We start from the raw sequence: 19644 nt of genomic DNA, 5'->3' as shown, positions 1-19644 counted from the left end.
TATGAAGAATGTAAAAAAAGTTTCTTTGTCACATTCAGAATAATACTTTCCTCATAAAAAAATCTCAAAATTAACACCATAAAATGAGCTACATGAGTATTTTTGGACGTAAGTATCCATAAATGTAAATTTATCTCACCCAGTCTTCCCATTTACCATCTGGATTGTTTTTGACAAAAGGTTCCAGTCTTCCCCAGAGAGTCTCGCAGGCATACTTAAAAAAAACAAAACATAAAGTAGAGAGATTAGCTTTCTGTTGACAGATTGGACTTTTATGGACATAAAAAATAAACATATTTGATGTTGCTATTTTTTTATTTTTAAAAGGTAATAAAGTTGAGTGATTCAAATTTTATATATGGTATATATTTTTTATATAAAAAAACAAACTTTTTTTACATTATTTTTAGTCCTTTTGGGAGACTTAAACCTTTGATCATCTGATTGCTTGTTCTATATATTGCAATACCACAATATTATATTATACAGAGAAAATCATTGTCTCTTATGAAGCAGAAGTATTGACATCGCAAGCAAGGGAACCTTCAGCAGGCCCCCAGGAACAATGGCAACACCCATGATCGCACTGCAAGAATTGGGAGGGGGAAGGGGGGAAGCCAATGGGTGCATGGACCACATACCGTACGTTAAATGTTGCTGTCAGCAGCATTTATAGGTTTAACAGCAGCAATTGGAGCTCAGCTTTGCTCATTACTGTTACAGAGTAACACAGACAGGATCCTGCTATGTAAGTTGTGGACAAAGCTCCTGAGCCCACTCCATAGGCAGGTAACTGGCATTGGATATACTAGTATGTCCAGTGTGAGCAAGTGGTAAAGTTATTTTTGTACATACTGTAAGATGGCCGCCGTGCAGGTCTTCGAGGGGAGATATGTATCATCGAGGTTGGTAGCTTCGGTGATGTAAGCCCAGAAAAACAGGCTGAAGCACTTATAGTGCTGACAGAGTTAATTGGGTGTTTCAGTGCCGGGTTTACAAGCAGTCAGAGGGATCGGTGAAATTGGCTGCTCACATATTCCCGCCCTGGGGCGTGGTATGGCAGATAAAAAGGAGACCAGTTGTCTCATTCAGTGACTGAGAGTGTAGGTGAGAAGTCCTCTGATGTCAAGTCTCCTGCCAGAGTCTTTTGTGCTTGATGCTACACTGTATGGGCAAAGCAGATCAACAGTTAAGTGCCACTGTGCTTGTACTATTTTTGTTGTCTTTATACCCAAGGGCCAGTATATGATTTATTTACTGCATGGTTTATGAAATTTGAATAAACCTGTCTGGAAATTGTTTAGCAAATTGCTTTCCGTGTATACCTCAAGCACTGCTGAGTGAACAGAAACTTTACAATTGGTGATAGAAGTGCGGGCAAGATTCCCAAGGAGCACGGGTGATTTCTGTCTGGAAACTGTATGTCATGGCAGCTGTAGCAGTGCAAGTGTGGTTTGAAGCCATGGAGAAGCTAAGCAAGCAGCTGGTTCAGGCTAACATGCAGCAGCAAGCCCAGAAGGAGACGAATAAACTGTTGTGCATTTTCAGCTATAGCCTCAACAAATGCAGCAGCAGCAGCAACAACGGCAGCAGTAGTAGATGAAAGTCCTGGCAGAGGCAGTCTGTGTCATGGAAGTCACACAGCCCCCTTGCAGATGTGATGAGACTCAGGCAAGGAAGTTGGTAAGGGGGCACTACAAAAGATGACCCCGGGTGGTGATGTTGAGGCATTTTTGACAGTTTTTGAAAATGTCACTTAGCGGGAGAAACTTCTTCCGGAGCAGTAGGTGGAGGTTCTGGCGCCATATCTAAAGGGGAAGCAAAGTCCAGGTGATACTTAATGCTCTAAGAAAGGCAGGGTTTTCCGTAAAACTGAAGAAATGCGCTATGGGTATGGAGGAAGCCAAATACTTTGGCAATGTCACAGGCAGGGGTGAAATCAAGCCTCAAATAAATAAATTTGATGCGATCCAGAGTTGAAAAAAACACTAATCAGAAAAAAAAATCAATAAAAAATCATCATTTGAAAGGTAACTCACCAAACCCTGACTGATGCACTGGCAGGACGCAGCAGAACCCCATTGATAAAGGTTTAGGCAGCACAGGTGCACTCCACTGATGAGGACAGCCAGTAACCATTTGTGGTCCGGCTGCCCAGTGGAAATGCACACAGATGAGGCTTGCATAAGGCATAAGTCACACTGATAAATGTGATGCAAAAGTGTCTGAGCAGCCTATTGATCACGCCCCCAGTAATTAGCAGGCGGGCTGCTCTGCACTATAGATACATGCATCACACAAGGAACCAAGCCAAATATAAAGGGTTCTGGCTGCGTCCTGCTGAAAAGTGCAAAAAAAAAGATAATAGATATGGGGTATTGGTTACTATTTTGGCCAAAGCAGATAAGCTCACAACCCAACGTCAAGGGTCCCCAGATATTGTGAGTCCCTAACACTAAATAGAAAAAAATCAATAAAAAATCATCATTTGAAAGGTAACTCACCAAACCCTGACTGATGCACTGGCAGGACGCAGCAGAACCCCATTGATAAAGGTTTAGGCAGCACAGGTGCACTCCACTGATGAGGACAGCCAGTAACCATTTGTGGTCCGGCTGCCCAGTGGAAATGCACACAGATGAGGCTTGCATAAGGCATAAGTCACACTGATAAATGTGATGCAAAAGTGTCTGAGCAGCCTATTGATCACGCCCCCAGTAATTAGCAGGCGGGCTGCTCTGCACTATAGATACATGCATCACACAAGGAACCAAGCCAAATATAAAGGGTTCTGGCTGCGTCCTGCTGAAAAGTGCAAAAAAAAAGATAATAGATATGGGGTATTGGTTACTATTTTGGCCAAAGCAGATAAGCTCACAACCCAACGTCAAGGGTCCCCAGATATTGTGAGTCCCTAACACTAAATATAAACAAACACTAATCAGAAAAAAATCAATAAAAAATCATCATTTGAAAGGTAACTCACCAAACCCTGACTGCGTGATCAATAGGCTGCTCAGACACTTTTGCATCACATTTATCAGTGTGACTTATGCCTTATGCAAGCCTCATCTGTGTGCATTTCCACTGGGCAGCCGGACCACAAATGGTTACTGGCTGTCCTCATCAGTGGAGTGCACCTGTGCTGCCTAAACCTTTATCAATGGGGTTCTGCTGCGTCCTGCCAGTGCATCAGTCAGGGTTTGGTGAGTTACCTTTCAAATGATGATTTTTTATTGATTTTTTTCTGATTAGTGTTTGTTTATATTTAGTGTTAGGGACTCACAATATCTGGGGACCCTTGACGTTGGGTTGTGAGCTTATCTGCTTTGGCCAAAATAGTAACCAATACCCCATATCTATTATCTTTTTTTTTGCACTTTTCAGCAGGACGCAGCCAGAACCCTTTATATTTGGCTTGGTTCCTTGTGTGATGCATGTATCTATAGTGCAGAGCAGCCCGCCTGCTAATTACTGGGGGCGTGATCAATAGGCTGCTCAGACACTTTTGCATCACATTTATCAGTGTGACTTATGCCTTATGCAAGCCTCATCTGTGTGCATTTCCACTGGGCAGCCGGACCACAAATGGTTACTGGCTGTCCTCATCAGTGGAGTGCACCTGTGCTGCCTAAACCTTTATCAATGGGGTTCTGCTGCGTCCTGCCAGTGCATCAGTCAGGGTTTGGTGAGTTACCTTTCAAATGGCGATCCAGAGTTGGCCACAACCCCTCTCAAAGAAGCAGGTCAGCGCTTTCTTGGGCATCATGGGCTACTACCACCAGTTTATCTCTAACTTCGCCATGATAGCCAACCCTCTGACAGATGTCTGTAAAGGTACAAAGTTGGCTATGTGCTGCTGGCACCAGAGTTCTCCAAGGAGTTTGGAGTCCAGATGAAGATGTCAGACGTTGGGCTGAGTGCTGTCTTGTCTCAGTACTTGAATGGAGAAGATCACCAGATAATGTACCTGAGTCGGAAGCTGTATTCCTGTGAGAATACCTAATCCATAGTGGAGAAAGAATGTTCGGCCACCAGGTGGGCGTTGGACACTCTAACATACTACCTCTTAGGGAGGATGTTCAGGTTAGTGTCAGACCATGCCCTGCTGAGCTGGATGCGGGAGAAGAAGGGGAACAGTGCCTGAGTGACCAGGTGGCTCTTAGCACTTCAGGATTTTAGCTTGCATGTACAGCATAGGTCCATGAAACAACATGACAATGCTGACACTGTGTCAAGAGTGCACTGTTTGAGAGCGGAAGGTGCTGAGCCCCCTGGCTTTGGGCAGTGGGGTGGTTGTATGTAAAATGGCCACTGGACAGGTCCTCGAGGGGACATATGTATCAAAGAGGTTGGTAGCCTCAGTAATGTGAACCCGTAAAAGCTGACTCCACATATAGTGCTGATAGAGTTAAAAGGGCTAATATCCTCCTTCTTCACCTCTCGCTTCCTAAAACTCAATGTAGACAAACCCGAACTCATCATCTTTCCTCCATCTCATGTATCTTCCATACCTGATCTATCTATTATGGTAAACGGCATCGCGCTCTCTCCCGCACCTGAAATCTGCTGCCTGTCCTTCAAACCACACGTCCAAACTCTTGCCACCTACTGTCGCCTCTAACTCAAAAATATTTCCAGAATCTGTCCCTTCCTCAACCCTCAATCTACTAAAACTCTTGTGCATACCCTAATCATCTCCTGCCTTGATTACTGCAACACCCTTCTCTGTGGCCTCCCCGCCAGCTCTCTTGCACCACTCCAGTCTGTCCTCAACTCTGCTGCCCGACTAATCCACCTCTCTCCTTGCTACTCCCATTTCTCCCCTCTGCCAATCTCTCTACTGGCTCCCAATTCCCCTACGAATCCAGTTCAAACTACTGACACTGTAGTTCCTCACACAACCGTCTCCAAGATTTCTCCCGACTTTCTCTATCCTCTGGAATTCTACACCTTAATACGTCCGATTATCCACCACCCTCAGATCCTTCAGACGGAACCTGAAAACCCATCTCTTCAGTAGGAAAGCTTACAGCCTGCAATAACCATTCTGCCGCCTCACCACCACCCGAGCGGCTGCACCCCGACCTACTGTCTCTTCCCCATTATCTCGTAAAATGTAAGTCTGCAAGGATGGGGTCCTCTCCCCTCTGTACCAGTCTGTCATTGCAAGTTTGTTTACTGTAAACAATATCTATAACTTTGTATGTAACCCCTTCTCATGTACAGCACCATGGAATTAATGGCGCTATATAAATAAATAATAATCAGGGCTGGGTATACGAGCAGTCAGAGAGATAAGTGGGACTGGCTACTGACATATCCCCACCTCGGAGTGTGGTATGGCAGATAAAATAAGAGACCAGTTCTCTCATTCAGTGGCTAAGAGCGGAGGTGAGAAGTCCTCCTGTGTTAAGTCTCCTGCCAGAGTCTTTTGTGCTTGATGTTATTCTGTCCAGGAGAACTGGACCAACATGTACTGTATGTGCCACTGTACTTGGACTATTTTTGTTATTTTTTACGTCCAAGGGATATTGTATGATTTATATACTGCATGACTAATGAAATTTGAATAAACCTGCCTGGACATTGTTGAATAAATTATTTCTCATGTATACCTCAAGCGTTGCCGAGTGAACAAGAACTTTACAATACATATACGGTATATACACTTTTTATAATGAATTACCTTCACAGCCAGACCGTAAATATCTGTGCCAATGGTGCCACCAGTTGGAATGGAATTTGGAACAGATACTGTGCTTGTCCCAGAAATGTAGATGTAAGACATCGGTATCTTTAATTCTCTGCTCGCAATCTGGTATAGCAGTAAACACAGTTTTAGATTATATGGAAAGGCAAAGTCATGGCACTAAATATAACATATTACCAGTGCATTATTTGCCTATTAGCAGATATTAGATCTATTGTATTCCTATTTCTAAACCACACATCTAGACTGAGGCTTGGACATCACAATAATAAAATATTAGAAAGAAATAAAAATAGTATCAAGTGCCTTTCAATTATAGCCTGCTGATGACCCTGTCTGAACTTAAGCACTTATTATTTCATGGTTTGTTAAATGGATTCAATTAATTTAGAGCACACAGAGTGTTAGGAACGGCGGAACGAACTAAATAAAAATAAATAATAAAGTGCGTTTGCTGCTCGGGGTCCACCGTGCAGTAGGTATTACACCGCTGCTAGGTAATGACAGACGAGCAATATGGCGGTATAATGCGCACGGGTTCAATTTCACCTGAAGTGCGCAAAGCAGGCTCTGTTCACACACAGAGGCGCCGCAACAAAAACAGACAAAATGCTGAGCCTGTTAGTGTCACAGACCACAGGGAAATGCACACACGGTATCAGGTCACAGGAGCAGGACCCAAGGCATAGGAGCTTTGTCCGTTTAGACCTACCGTGTGTGCGGCGTCACTACTGCGGACGCCAAGGAGGACTGCTGCGCGGCGTAGGACACTGCCGCTAGTCGACAAAGCTAGGAAGCAGGCGCAATGTCAGACGCTAGAGAAGAGGTGCGGTGTGCACAGTGGCCTAAGGCTTCCAACTGACTGGCACTGACTGCTGCACTAATTCCCTATCCACATGCGTAATATCAGAGGGAAGGGGTTTCAAATGAGTCAGTCACCAGAGTCATACATCCATCACCATTCACACATTTAGCTTGAAAAGTCTATTCTAGCGCATGGTCATGCACGCTTTTTATAGCTGTGTGGGACCTTCCAGATCTCCGAGATGGACCAATGAGATCTGGAGCAGGACCTGGGCACATGACTCCCGATCTCCAATGGGAGATCGCCTCGTGAGCATGCCCAGCAGGAGCACAGAGGAACTTAGTCTCTGGAGCGGTCTGCTGCAAAGTAATCTTCTCTGCAGTAGATAGACAGCAGGAGACTGCAGAATGTAAGGCTCTGGCTTCCTGCAGAGCAGACGCAGAAACCAGACGCCTAACATTATCCCCCCTCTGAACCTTCCAATTCACCACCTTGTGCCCATCAGAGGCATAGGTCTCAGACTCGTCCGAAGGCAAGTCTGATGTCCCGGTAGATGACACGGAAAACCAGGACACGTGGAAGGTATCAGAGGTGGTAAGATCGCCAGGTTTAAGAAGGGACACGTGGGAGACAACGGGAGCGGCAAAACCGCCTGGAGCATAGGTTGAAGTGGAACGCCGCGGTGTGTCGGCAGACGTTTCCACTCTCTGTTTAGGGAAGCTATCCCGAGCACATGATGCGCATGCCCGAATATATTTTTTAATGTCCCGAGCCCTGTGCGGCCACCAATACAACCCTGCCAGGAGTTTTGTGGTCTGCATGTAGCCACAGTGACCACCCGCCCTGGACGCGTGTGCCCACGCGAGAACCTTCAGCCGAAGGAGAGGGGGGACAAAGGTCTTGCCCGGCGGCACAGAGTTTGGCCATTGCGGGGCCCCATTATCCTGGGGACTGACAGTGGTAGCCGCAAGTGGAGCTAAGTGCCGGACACGCCTCGAGACTGGCGCGAGACACCTCCATGGGCTCTGGGAGTGAACACTCTGGCTCGGGTGATTCCAGAGGTTCAAAGAGGTTGGGAGCCGGAGTAACCCTCCGTCTGGATTGAGCACGCTCCAGCCTGCGCTCCGAGAAACGGAGATCAATGCGGGTGGCAATGGCAATCAGCTCCTCCAGACTTGCAGGAACCTCTCTGGTAGATAGAGCATCCTTAACATGCTCAGCTAAACCTCTCCAAAACACAGGGATGAGAGCTCTATCAGACCACTCCAGCTCGGAAGCCAGTGTCCGAAAGCGAACGGCATACTGGCTGACCGAAAGGGATCCCTGAGTTAATGCAAGGAGCTGAAGGTATCGTGCGTGACCCGTGGTCCCAGGAAAACATCTATCAAGCAGGTTAAGAACTGAGCAGCGGTCCGAACCTCAGGGTCACCACGCTCCCACAGTGGAGTGGCCCACTCCAACGCCCTGCCCGACAGAAGGGAAATAATAAACCCCACCTTAGCCCGTTCCGTAGGGAATCGCGCAGCCAGTAACTCCAGCTGGATAGAGCACTGGCTCACGAAACCCCTACAGGAGGCACAATTGCCAGAAAATTTATCGGGCAACGGGAGGCGGGAAACTGTCGGCACAGTGGAGGACGTGGACACACGTGAAACCGCCTCTGCGATCGCCTGTACAGCAGCCTCCGAAGACTTCGCCGCTAAGATAACACTCTAAAGAGTAGCCAACCGGCCCTCTAGCTGGCGAAAGCACTGAAGGAGTTGCTGCTGATCTGCCATTACTAGCCAGACCCTGGCGCTAGTATGATGTTAGGAACGGCGGAACGCACTAAATAAAAATAAATAATAAAGTGGGTTCGCCGCTCGGGGTCCACAGTGCAGTAGGTGTTACACCGCTGCTAGGTAATGAAAGACGAGCAATATGGCGGTATAATGCGCACGGGTTCAACTTCACCCGAAGTGCGCATAGCGGGCTCTGTTCACACACAGAGGCGCCGCAACAAAAACATACAAAACGCTGAGCCTGTTAGTGTCACAGACCACAGGGAAATGCACACACGGTATCAGGTCACAGGAGCAGGACCCAAGGCAGAGGAGCTGCGTCCGTCTAGACCTACCGTGTGTGCGGTGTCGCTACTGCGGATGCCAAAGAGGGCTGCAACTGTAGCGCGGCGTAGGACACTGCCGCTAGTCGACAAAGCTAGGAAGCAGGCGCAATGTCGGACACTTGAGCAGAGGTGCGGTGTGCACAGTGGCCTAAGGCTTGCCACTGACTGGCGCTGACTGCTGCAATAATTCCCTATCCACATGCGTAATATCAGAGGGAAGGGGTTTCAAATGAGTCAGTCACCATTCACACGTTTAGCTTAAAGTCTATACTAGCGCATGGCTGAACGGTCATGCACGCTTTTTATAGCCGTGCGGGACCTTCCAGATCTCCTAGATGGACCAGACGCAGAAACCAGACGCCTAACATAGAGGCTCCAATGTATCATATGATGTTCCGATATTACTGTGATAAAAAGGTTGAATCACTTCTACTGTTATTTTACATAATTTATTAAGTGCTAAAAGTTTTCCAAGTAAAATAATCACTATTATTAAATACACAAAGTCACCTGAAGTGCGCAAAGCAGGCTCTGTTCACACACAGAGGCGCCGCAACAAAAACAGACAAAATGCTGAGCCTGTTAGTGTCACAGACCACAGGGAAATGCACACACGGTATCAGGTCACAGGAGCAGGACCCAAGGCATAGGAGCTTTGTCCGTTTAGACCTACCGTGTGTGCGGCGTCACTACTGCGGACGCCAAGGAGGACTGCAACTGCAGCGCGGCGTAGGACACTGCCGCTAGTCGACAAAGCTAGGAAGCAGGCGCAATGTCGGACGCTAGAGAAGAGGTGCGGTGTGCACAGTGGCCTAAGGCTTCCAACTGACTGGCACTGACTGCTGCACTAATTCCCTATCCACATGCGTAATATCAGAGGGAAGGGGTTTCAAATGAGTCAGTCACCAGAGTCATACATCCATCACCATTCACACATTTAGCTTGAAAAGTCTATTCTAGCGCATGGTCATGCACGCTTTTTATAGCTGTGTGGGACCTTCCAGATCTCCGAGATGGACCAATGAGATCTGGAGCAGGACCTGGGCACATGACTCCCGATCTCCAATGGGAGATCGCCTCGTGAGCATGCCCAGTAGGAGCACAGAGGAACTTAGTCTCACCACCTCTGCATAGCCAAAAAAGCTTTTTATTATCCCCCATACAGTGCGGTTCAGTCCCTGGTCTTGCTTCGCTGCCTTCCTCTCTGCTTGCAATTGCACTACTTCATATGGATGACACATCCTATGTCGTCCACACAGTGTCCCCAATCGTGCTCCTGCGAAGTCATACTTCGCTTTACGCTGCCAAGAGCAGAGCAAAGTACTGAAATGTGCAAGCGCCAGCTTTACTTTCAGGTTATCGGCGCTCCTTGACCTCTCCTGGCACATGCGCATTATATAGAGAGGAGATGCCGAAGCAAGACCAGTCACGCCGATCGGACCAGATGGAGCCATATAGATGGGAATAATAAAATGCATTTTTTGTCTTTGCAGAGGGGGTTGGGAACTTATATACAGCTTACTAGACTGCTATAAAAGAGGCAGTAAAGGTGGTGACAGGTTCCATTTAAATATTATAAAGGCTTACAATATTCACTTTATGGTATGTAGTGCTACTTATAACTATACCTGCATAACCTTTGTGTGGAGACCTTGCCCCAATTCCACTCCTCCATGACTTACAAGGACTTTTCCATCGCTGTAGATATGAACCAAAGCTGAAGCCTGTAGATAGGAAACAGGGGGAGAAACCTGTATTGTGAGCAATTCAGTATATACATATATTCAGGTGGCATTAATGTTAGTTGCACACATTGTACACCAATATCTGACCAACACCTGGACCGACTGACTTAGGGCTACAGAGAAAACCAGAACAGGAAGGAACAGGATGTGACATGCTACCAAGCCTACCTATCATTCCAGAAATATCTAGGCCAGAAAACAGGTCTAACCAAAGCCAGAAGAAAAATTAAACTTGGCTACACATTTGGCGTTTTCTTATTTCTCAACCAGCTTGTCCTTGGGAATACTTCCTGACTAGGCCCAAAATGCCAATCTCGTCCTAACGTGGCACAAAAACCTATGTGGAGCTGAATACTAGCTTTTTGCCTATGTTGCCTGTATTGGTGAGGAGGACACAGTTGATAAGAAGGATTCTTGGCCCTGTAGGAGGATTGAACAAAATGAAAGAGCCGTCTGGGATGGAAGCATGGTAATGAAGCATGCAGGTGAATAAAGTAAAGAGAAGAAGGGGCAGTTAAATAGGCAGGGAGATGAGGGTGGATCAGAAACAAGAGCTAGTGCCCCATAGGAGAGGATCTGGAAGTATAATACAATGTGGCAAGATGAATCAAAAAAGAAATGGGTCAGGAAGAGGCAGAGACGAGCTGAGCTAGGGGACAGGGGCAAGCTAGGCCAAAGGGCAGGAGTGTACGTGCACCAAACAAGTCCCCTAGTGCACGTCTAAGGAAGTATTATCGAATAATATAGGCAGTTTTTTCCTAAGTGTCCCATGAGGCCTTTGGCAGGCTAAACTGCCCACTATCTTAACGATTTTTACAGCATTCATTGGCAATCTAAGGCTAGTTTCACATTTGCGCGTCAGGGCCTGCGTCCCCTATCTTTATCACTGGGGACGCAGGCCGTGCGCAGTATGCATTTGGCGGCGCATGCGTCCTTTTGACGGTGCGCCGAGCGCAACCAAATTGCAACAGGTTGCGTTTGGCGCTGGTCGGCGCACCGTCTAAAGGACGCATGCGCCGCCAAACGCATACTGCGCACGGCCTGCGTCACCAGTGATAAAGATAGGGGATGCATGCACCGTCATGCACCAGTAGGCGGAGCTACCGGAGGAGGCGTGGCAGGGGGCGGCGCTTAGTGGCGGCCGTGCGCAGCCCGACGCTGCGGCCGTAAACGCTAATGTGAAACTAGCCTAAATCTGCCAAAACAGTGCACAATCCCAGCTTTCATTAAGGTCTGCACCGCCTGCCCAGGAAAAGTACACAAGGACCTGACAAATTCCAGGTCCTTGGGTACTTGGTCTGGGATTAACTTTGGATATACCCATTATTAAATTATTTTAATACATTGAAACAGTGGGAATTCAAGAGGCCCTACAATGATAGTTTAGTATAAGATTCATAGTTTTGTCAACATGCTCGCTGATGAGTTCTTAAGTATCTGTAATTTTAATTCTTTTCCCATGTCTATGTAGTACCTTTGGTTCCTTTCCCATGTTTATGTAATAAGTTTGATTCAATTACCATATTTATGTACCAAGTTTGCTCCTATCCCACATCTATGTATTGAGTTTGGTTCAGTTCCTATATCTATGTAGTATCTTTAATTTATTTCCCACATGTATGTAGGAAATTTGGTTCCGTTCCCATGTTTACGTAGTAAGTTTGGTTCAGTTCCCATATCTGTGTACAAACTTTGGTTCCGTCTCCATATCTTTGTAGGAAGTTTGGTTACGTTCACATATCTATGTAGTATGTTTGATTCCGTTCTTATCTTACAGTTTGTAGTAAATTTGGTTCTGTTCCAATATGTATTTAGTAACTTTTGTTCTGTTTCCTTATTTATATAGTATTTGATTCTGTTCTAATATTATGTAGTAAGCTTCATTCAGTTCCCATACCATGTAGTAAATTTTCCTCCATAACGATACACTGGGTGCAGAATTATTAGGCAAATTAGTATTTTGATCACATCATCCTTTTTATACATGTTGTCCTACTCCAAGCTGTATAGGCTTGAAAGCCAACTGCCAAATATGTAAATCAGGTGATTTGCATCTCTGTAATGAGGAGGGGTGTGGTCTAATGACATCAAAACCCTATATAAGGTGTGCTTAATTATTAGGCAACTTCCTTTCCTTTGGCAAAATGGGTCAGAAGAGAGATTTGACGGACTCTGAAAAGTCAAACATTGTGAGATGTCTTGCAGAGGGATGCAGCAGTCATGAAATTGCCAAACTTTTGAAGCGTGATCACTGAACAATCAAGCGTTTCATGGCAAATATCCAACAGGGTCGCAAGAAGCGTGTTGATAAAAAAAGGCGCAAAATAACTGCCCATGAATTGAGGAAAATCAAGTGTGAAGCTGCCAAGATGCCATTTGCCACCAGTTTTGCCATATTTCAGAGCTGCAACGTTACTGGAGTATCAAAAAGCACAAGGTGTGCCATACTCAGGGACATGGCCAAGGTAAGGAAGGCTGAAAAACGACCACCTTTCAACAAGAAACATAATATAAAACGTCAAAACTGGGCCAAGAAATATCTTAAGACTGATTTTTCTAAGGTTTTAAGGACTGATGAAATGAGAGCGACTCTTGGCCAGAAGGATGGGCCCGAGGCAGGATCAGTAAAGGGCAGAGAGCTCCACTCCGACTCAGACGCCAGCAAGGTGGAGGTGGGGTACTGGTATGGGCTGGTGTCATCAAAGATGAACTTGTGGGACCTTTTCGGGTTGAGGATGGAGTGAAGCTCAACTAATAGACCTACTGGCAGTTTCTGAAAGACACCTTCTTCAAGCAGTGGTACAGGAAGAAGTCGGTATCGTTCAAGAAAAACATGATTTTCATGCAGGACAATGCTCCATCACATGCATCCAAATACTCCACAGCGTGGCTGGCCAGTAAAGGTCTAAAAGAAGAAAAAATAATGACATGGCCCTCTTGTTCACCTGATCTGAACCCTATAGAGAACCTGTGGTCCCTCATAAAATGTGACAGTAAACAGATGAAGCAACTAGAAGAATCTATGGATGGAAGGCTTTTGAGCGTCATCGTAAAGAAAGGTGGCTATACTGGTCACGGATTTTTTTTGTTTTGTTTTTGAATGTCAGAAATGTTTATTTCTAAATTTTGTGTTGCTCTATTGGTTTACCTGGTGAAAATAAACAAGTGAGATGGTTATATATTTGGTTTTTATTACGTTGCCTAATAATTCTGCACAGTAATTGTTACCTGCACAAACAGCCAAATCTAAAGAAAATCCACTCTAACTTCCAAAAATATTAAGCTTTGATATCTGAGTCTTTTGGGTTCATTGAGAACATAGTTGTTATTCAATAATAACAAGAATCCTCTCAAATACAACTTGCCTAATAATTCTAATAATTCTGCACACGGTGTACTATATATGCATCAAGTTTGGTTCTGTTCTCATATCTAGGTAGCAAATATGGTTCTTTTATTGTATCTATGTAAGAAATGTCAAATATTCTGTGATGTTCCCTTATAATTTTTTGGTGTGCTGTATTTAGTCGTCTATATTGTGAACTTTTTATAGCAAAAATTAGCATACACAGTTGGAGACGTTTATTATTGTGAAAACTATGCCATAAATTGGTGTAATAAAAGCACAAATTATGGCACAAGCCTTATATACGTCAGTATTTGACTTTTTAAGCCATCTCCACTGTTCTTGCTGCTTTTAAAAAAAAAAAAAAAATGGAGTAGCTTAGTGAAATGGACAGAGGCACACATGGGCCAACAAATTTACTATGCATTGCACAAGAAAGTTGCATAAACTATAGTGCAAACCATGTGAGTAAACTACAAAAAAAGAAAAACTAACCAGCACTGTGTAACAGAATGACGGAAGCAAATGAGAACAGGTGCAAGCCACTATGACTGAGTGCAGCAGCACATTGTGTGATGATGATCTAGAATATTTGCAAACTGTGAATATATAAATTTTAAATGTCAGTAATGCAAAATAGACTATTGTTATATAATTGAGGTACTTAGTGCACAAATAGGCCTACTCGTGTGCTCACCAGCCATAACAATGTACAAATTTCTTTGTTGGAACCTTAAAGGGGTTGTCCAGTACTCGGATAACCGCTGCTCAATCCGCATGTTTGGCTCCATAAAATAACACTTATACCTACCTCCGATACAGGAGGCTTCCCAATAATGTCTGCACTGGTTCTTCTGGGATTGCATGACATTGCCATGTCAAGAATGTCTCCACTCAGTATAATGGCCCCCCACAACTCTGTGAGTGCCTGTTCAAAGCAGTTAAAACTGGTTTGAATCACTGACTAATAACCAACTTACGATTTTACTTAAAAAAAATGCTTTGTCCCAATTAATTTGCACAGCACTGTATAACATCACATCATTTTCTACAAAATTAGCATATTTTGCAGGGAGAAATTATGCATTAATCGACTTTCAGTGATTGGCAGCAGCAGTCACGTTTCCAGGTGAAAGAGGAACCATGGAGACTGGCAGGGGACCTGGGTAGTGGCCTAAGAGGAGCAGCATGGTTTGGAAAGGCGAGTATGCTTTTTATTATTTTATTGCAAGGTGCATGCTTTATAAAAAAAAATGTATGGGAGACTCATTTAATTCAGGCTAGTTTACTTTCTGTGCACTGACCTGGTGAAACAGTTTCTCCACAAATCCAAGTGTAAATTTTAGGGGTATAATAGCAATGCCCTTCTTCTTCCAGTAGTTTTCATTATTGAATTTTTGGACCTCGTTTCTTCTCTTGGCATAAGAAGATTTATCCAAACATTCGTTCCAGCAACGCATCAGATTGGTGGAATCAAATTCCTGCTTATAATGTGTCCGTCCAATGTCTTTATACATGTTCTTCTCACGGACCTGAAAACATCAAAAACCGAAATTACAGCAAAATTTCAAAGCTTATGTCTCTTAATGTTCCTCGTCTTTGATAACCACTGATCAACCCTAAGTTAGATACTCTTATGATTTTACTCTTGCTTTCTAATTCATTTACATTTTTAACAATTATTTATGGATACATGAATACAATGTCTTTTTCAGGCTGATTCCATCGGGAATCTGCCAGAGATAGCACTACACAAATGTGGCAAAAAATGAAAATTGTGGATAGCTATGTAAAAACAAAATTGCTGAACACATGCTCTGTGATTTGCTACCTTGCGCAATTACTTTAGCGTGAAGTAGTTATAAGAAGCAGCATGTTCACACTTGTGTGTCTCCCGCTAGAAAGCTGCTTGCTACTGTAGTGGAAAGTATACAGAAAAGACGCTAGTGGCACAAAAAGCAACGACAATGCCGCCAGTAATGACGCTTCGGAAAAAGATTGCAGGCCTAGAAAAACTTGGCAGCTCTGCCTCCAGAATAAAGATGTAATGTGCACATACCCTATAAGAGCTCTTTCCACAGCAAGGATAGACATTCCCATATATGTCTAGGTTGGGTTTGCATGTAAACGATTTGGCTTCTACAGCCTTCTATGCATCATAATACATAGTAAACGGCAAAATTAGTTATCAGTGAATCAGTCAGTGAGCTTCTTATTTTTACTTACACCATCTGTCAAGACATGATACAACAGGAAGCAGCATCTGCGGTGGATGTGGAGGCTGGATTAGGTGAGTGTAAAGGGATTTTTGTGAGCTGTGTTGCGCATAATACTGTGGGGTGCATTACACAGTATTGGGGCTGCAAGTGGGCCCATGATACTGTATAGAGGCTGTAAATAGATTCATCAGACTTTATTGGGGCTGTGAGGGGGATCATCATACTGTATTGGTTCTGAAAAGGGTTTCATAATACTTTATTTTGACTGTAAGGGAGACCATCATATTGAATTGGGGCTGTGAGGGGGACCCACATACTGTATGGGTGTCTATATGGAACAACACTATATAAAAGGCTGTGGGGGGACAATCATACAGTATTGGGGCTGAGTGGGACCATCATACTATGTTTGGGGACCATCATACTATGTGGGGGAAGCATAATACTGTGTTGGGGCAGTTGAGACCCTCATACTGTGTATGGGACTGTGGTGGAACCATCATATTTTGTGGAGGGCTGTTGAGACCATTATGCTGTGGGGGGATCATCATACTTTGGTGGAACGATAATACTGGGGTCAGGAAACCATAATACTGTGTGGGGGGCTGTGGTGCAACCATCATCCTGTGTTGGGGGAAACAACATACTGTGTGTGGGGGCTGTGGTGGGACCATCATCCTCTGTGGGGTAACCATCATACTTTGTGGGGGGTGGCTGTGGAGACAATCATACTGTGCTGTGGGGGGGACTATAGTGGGACCATCATCCTGTATAAAGGAACCATCATACTTTGTGGAGATCTGTGACCATCATGCTGTGTGGGGGACAGTGGTGGCTCTCAATGTGTGTGGGAGACCATCATACTATATGGAGCTCTCCATCATACTGTATTAGGGCTGTGGGAGGACCATCAATCTGTGTGAGGGACTGTGGGATAACAATTATACTGTGTGGGGGGCTGGGGATAACATCATGTTGTGGCGGGACTATCACAGTGTGTGGGGAGCTATGGTAAACATTATTATACAACGTGGAGGTTAGTGGTGGCAATCATAATGTGAAGGGGGCTGGAGTGACCATCGTATTGTGTGAGGTTTGTGGGGCTATCATGCTGTGTAGGTGGAAAAATGTGGGAACATCATTGTGTATATGGGAATTTTTGGGGGCATAATACTCTATGGGGATATGGAAGGGGTATCATAGTGGGCAAGAACACTATAAGGCTTCAGTAGGGATGAAGTAACTAAGTCCGGCAACACATATTCCTTTCGATGTCTTAAACATTTGGAACTATGACCTGTGACTGCACCTAGGTTCTTTGATAGAACTTTTGCAAAAGGTCCTGCATGTAAACCCCTTTTTAAACCCCCCCCATTAACTCATTATCATATAGGGAGAGCACAGGAGGAATTGTGTTGGGCATAAAAGAATGACACTATTAAAGTGGGAGCATTATCGCTGTGTATTGAACTGGTTATAGTGCTATATGGTTTGTGTAGGGGTGGTGGAGTGTGAGGAGGGTCCTGGAAAGAAGTAAGCCACAGATTCTCTGTGTTACATTTTGCAGTGACGAGTTTTGGATGGAAGAAGATGTCATAGCTGTCTGGGCCAAATGAAAAAGAAAAGGATAAATGAATGATAACATTCAGCAATAACATCAGAGCACTGGTTTAGGACTGATATTACCATTATAAGGTCACTATATGGTGGTGATACCAGTCCTGGTAGAGAGATTTAGTACAAGAAGCCTCTCATCTATATATTTTTTTATTAAATATGTGTATGGTGTGAAGGGAGAGTGTATTAATATACTCTTCTACTGCCACTTACTCTGGGATCCAGCGCTGTTCAGCTCTGTTTCTCAGTGATGTTATCACAATTCCGAATAGCTAGCCCTCAGGAAATGGCTTTTCCAATGGAGCCTTGTTCTGATGCTTCTTAGCCTTACATCATGGGTATGTGCAGACGTTCAGAAATCGGCAGCACTTTGGATACAGCACATATTCGCTGTGGTCAAAGCGCTGCCGGCTATTGAACACAGGTGAATCCGCATGTGTCCACTGAACGGTGCGGATTCACCGCGTCCTATACATTGTGCGGGTAACATTTACCTTGCGGAGACTCGTGTCTCTACAAGATAAATTGCTGCAGTCTGGAAAGACATGCCACATGTCCGTCTCCATCTGGACGCTGCGGGTTGGACACTGCGGAGATATGCAAATGTGGCGCCCCCAGGAGTACGGTCACCACAGTGGCATTACCTTCCTCCTAGGGAGTGTGATGTCATTCTTGGAAGCAATGAAAGGGTCTCTCTATCAGGTAAATCAGCACACAGCACAGTTCCCACTCCAGGCCAGCAGAGGGAGCTCTGAACCAAATTGGGGGAGGAGCTGCTCTCTGGGGCCAGGAAAGGGAAGTTAGTGGAGTTCTGTGGAGAGGGAAAAGAGTGCAGACGTGGAGAGAGGAGCTGGAGGATTGAGCAGAATTCAGGCTCACTTCTGTTGTGAGTTCATTTTCCCCTTCACCATTGAGGTCTGATGAACTCCCTCTTCTGGTGAAGGAAGGTAGTGAGGCTGATTACAAAGCACCTGAGCAGAATGATGATGACTGGGTGACTGGAATTGCTGACTGGATATAAGGCAGCCGACGCCCTTCTGCCTTGCGGGTGATTTTTCTGAGGGATTCTTGGAGACCAGTCTGATTCCTGCTCCTCAAAAGTTAAGTTTTCTGCTCTGCTTTTTGCATTTGTGTTTTGGTTTTGTTTTGCCTTGTTTTTCTGGATTTCTGCCTTTCCCTGCTGGGTGAGCTGAATTCCTTTTTGCTCTGTCTTCAGAAAATACCTGAGTACTGATATAGTCTTTTTGAAGCCTAGCGTCTTCAGGGCTTTTTTCCCTATCAGTCTGTTGGCTCTTGTTTTGAGAGGGTTTTGGCGGATTGCAGACAGCAGCTTTTCTATCCTGTCCTATTTAGTTAGCTTGGGCCCCATCATTTGCTCAGCCTATCTGTGTGAGTGTTTTTTCATCTTGCATGACCGTCATTATATGTTGGGGGCTGCCTATTGCTTTGGGGTCTGCTCTGGGGCAGTTTAGATTTCCTTTTCTCTCTTTAGGCTATGTAGTACTCTGGCTGTGATCGAGGGGTCTAGGGCACCGTGGGAACCCCCCACGGCTACTGCTAGTTGTTGTTGTTGTTGTTAGGTTCAGGGGTCTGCAATCCGATAGCTGCCAACTTCTCTGGGGAATTTTTTTTTCTCTCAATGGAGATAAAGCAATTGTCTGATCGTGTGGAGTAGCTCGCTGCGGAGGTGCGGGGAATTTCCACCTACCTTGCTCATTCACATGCTGCTGAACCAAACATCCCTACTCCTGATGTGTTTTTGGGGATCGGTCTAAATTTTTGAATTTCAGAAATAATTGTAAATTATTTTTTGCCTTGAAGCCTAACTTGTCAGGGAGCTCCGCGCAGCAGGTTAAAATTGTCATCGCTTTGCTGCGTGGCGATCCCCAGGATTGGGCGTTTTCCACACCACACCATTGGTCCACAGTTTAAGGTTGGTGATATGGTTTGGTTATCAAAAAATATCGCTATGAAGGTGGCTTCTCCTAAGTTTAAGCCTAGATTTATTGGACCTTACAAGATTTTGGAGATTATTAATCCGGTCTCTTTTCGTTTCTCTTCCCGTCACATTTAAAATTCATAATGTGTTTCA

General features: G+C 44.9%; 1 protein-coding gene and 1 long non-coding RNA gene across 10 annotated transcripts in view; one reads left to right on the top strand and one right to left on the bottom strand.

Annotated features, from left to right (window-relative positions):
- Nucleotides 1-19644, bottom strand: part of LOC141054222 (aldehyde oxidase 1-like) — a 409838-nt gene that overhangs the window by 57219 nt on the left and 332975 nt on the right. For all 9 annotated transcript variants that reach the window (XM_073551460.1, XM_073551462.1, XM_073551454.1 and 6 more), the window contains 4 exons: nt 15021-15248; nt 10254-10349; nt 5690-5818; nt 140-214 (listed from right to left, as the gene is read on the bottom strand). In XM_073551460.1, coding sequence (XP_073407561.1) covers nt 140-214; nt 5690-5818; nt 10254-10349; nt 15021-15248 — 528 coding nt within the window. The remainder of the gene's footprint in view (nt 1-139; nt 215-5689; nt 5819-10253; nt 10350-15020; nt 15249-19644) is intronic.
- LOC141054225 (uncharacterized) overlaps nt 14779-19644 on the top strand; it is a 140436-nt gene continuing 135570 nt past the window's right edge. Inside the window, exon 1 of the long non-coding RNA XR_012221383.1 lies at nt 14779-14917. This is a non-coding gene — a long non-coding RNA (uncharacterized lncRNA). The remainder of the gene's footprint in view (nt 14918-19644) is intronic.

This window comes from Dendrobates tinctorius, unplaced genomic scaffold (genome assembly GCF_039654945.1).
Source record: "Dendrobates tinctorius isolate UK_male_01 unplaced genomic scaffold, ASM3965494v1 ptg000177l, whole genome shotgun sequence".
Lineage (NCBI taxonomy): Eukaryota > Metazoa > Chordata > Amphibia > Anura > Dendrobatidae > Dendrobates > Dendrobates tinctorius.
The sequence above is the reverse complement of the archived record's forward strand: the minus strand, read 5'-3'. Positions and strand labels throughout refer to the sequence as shown.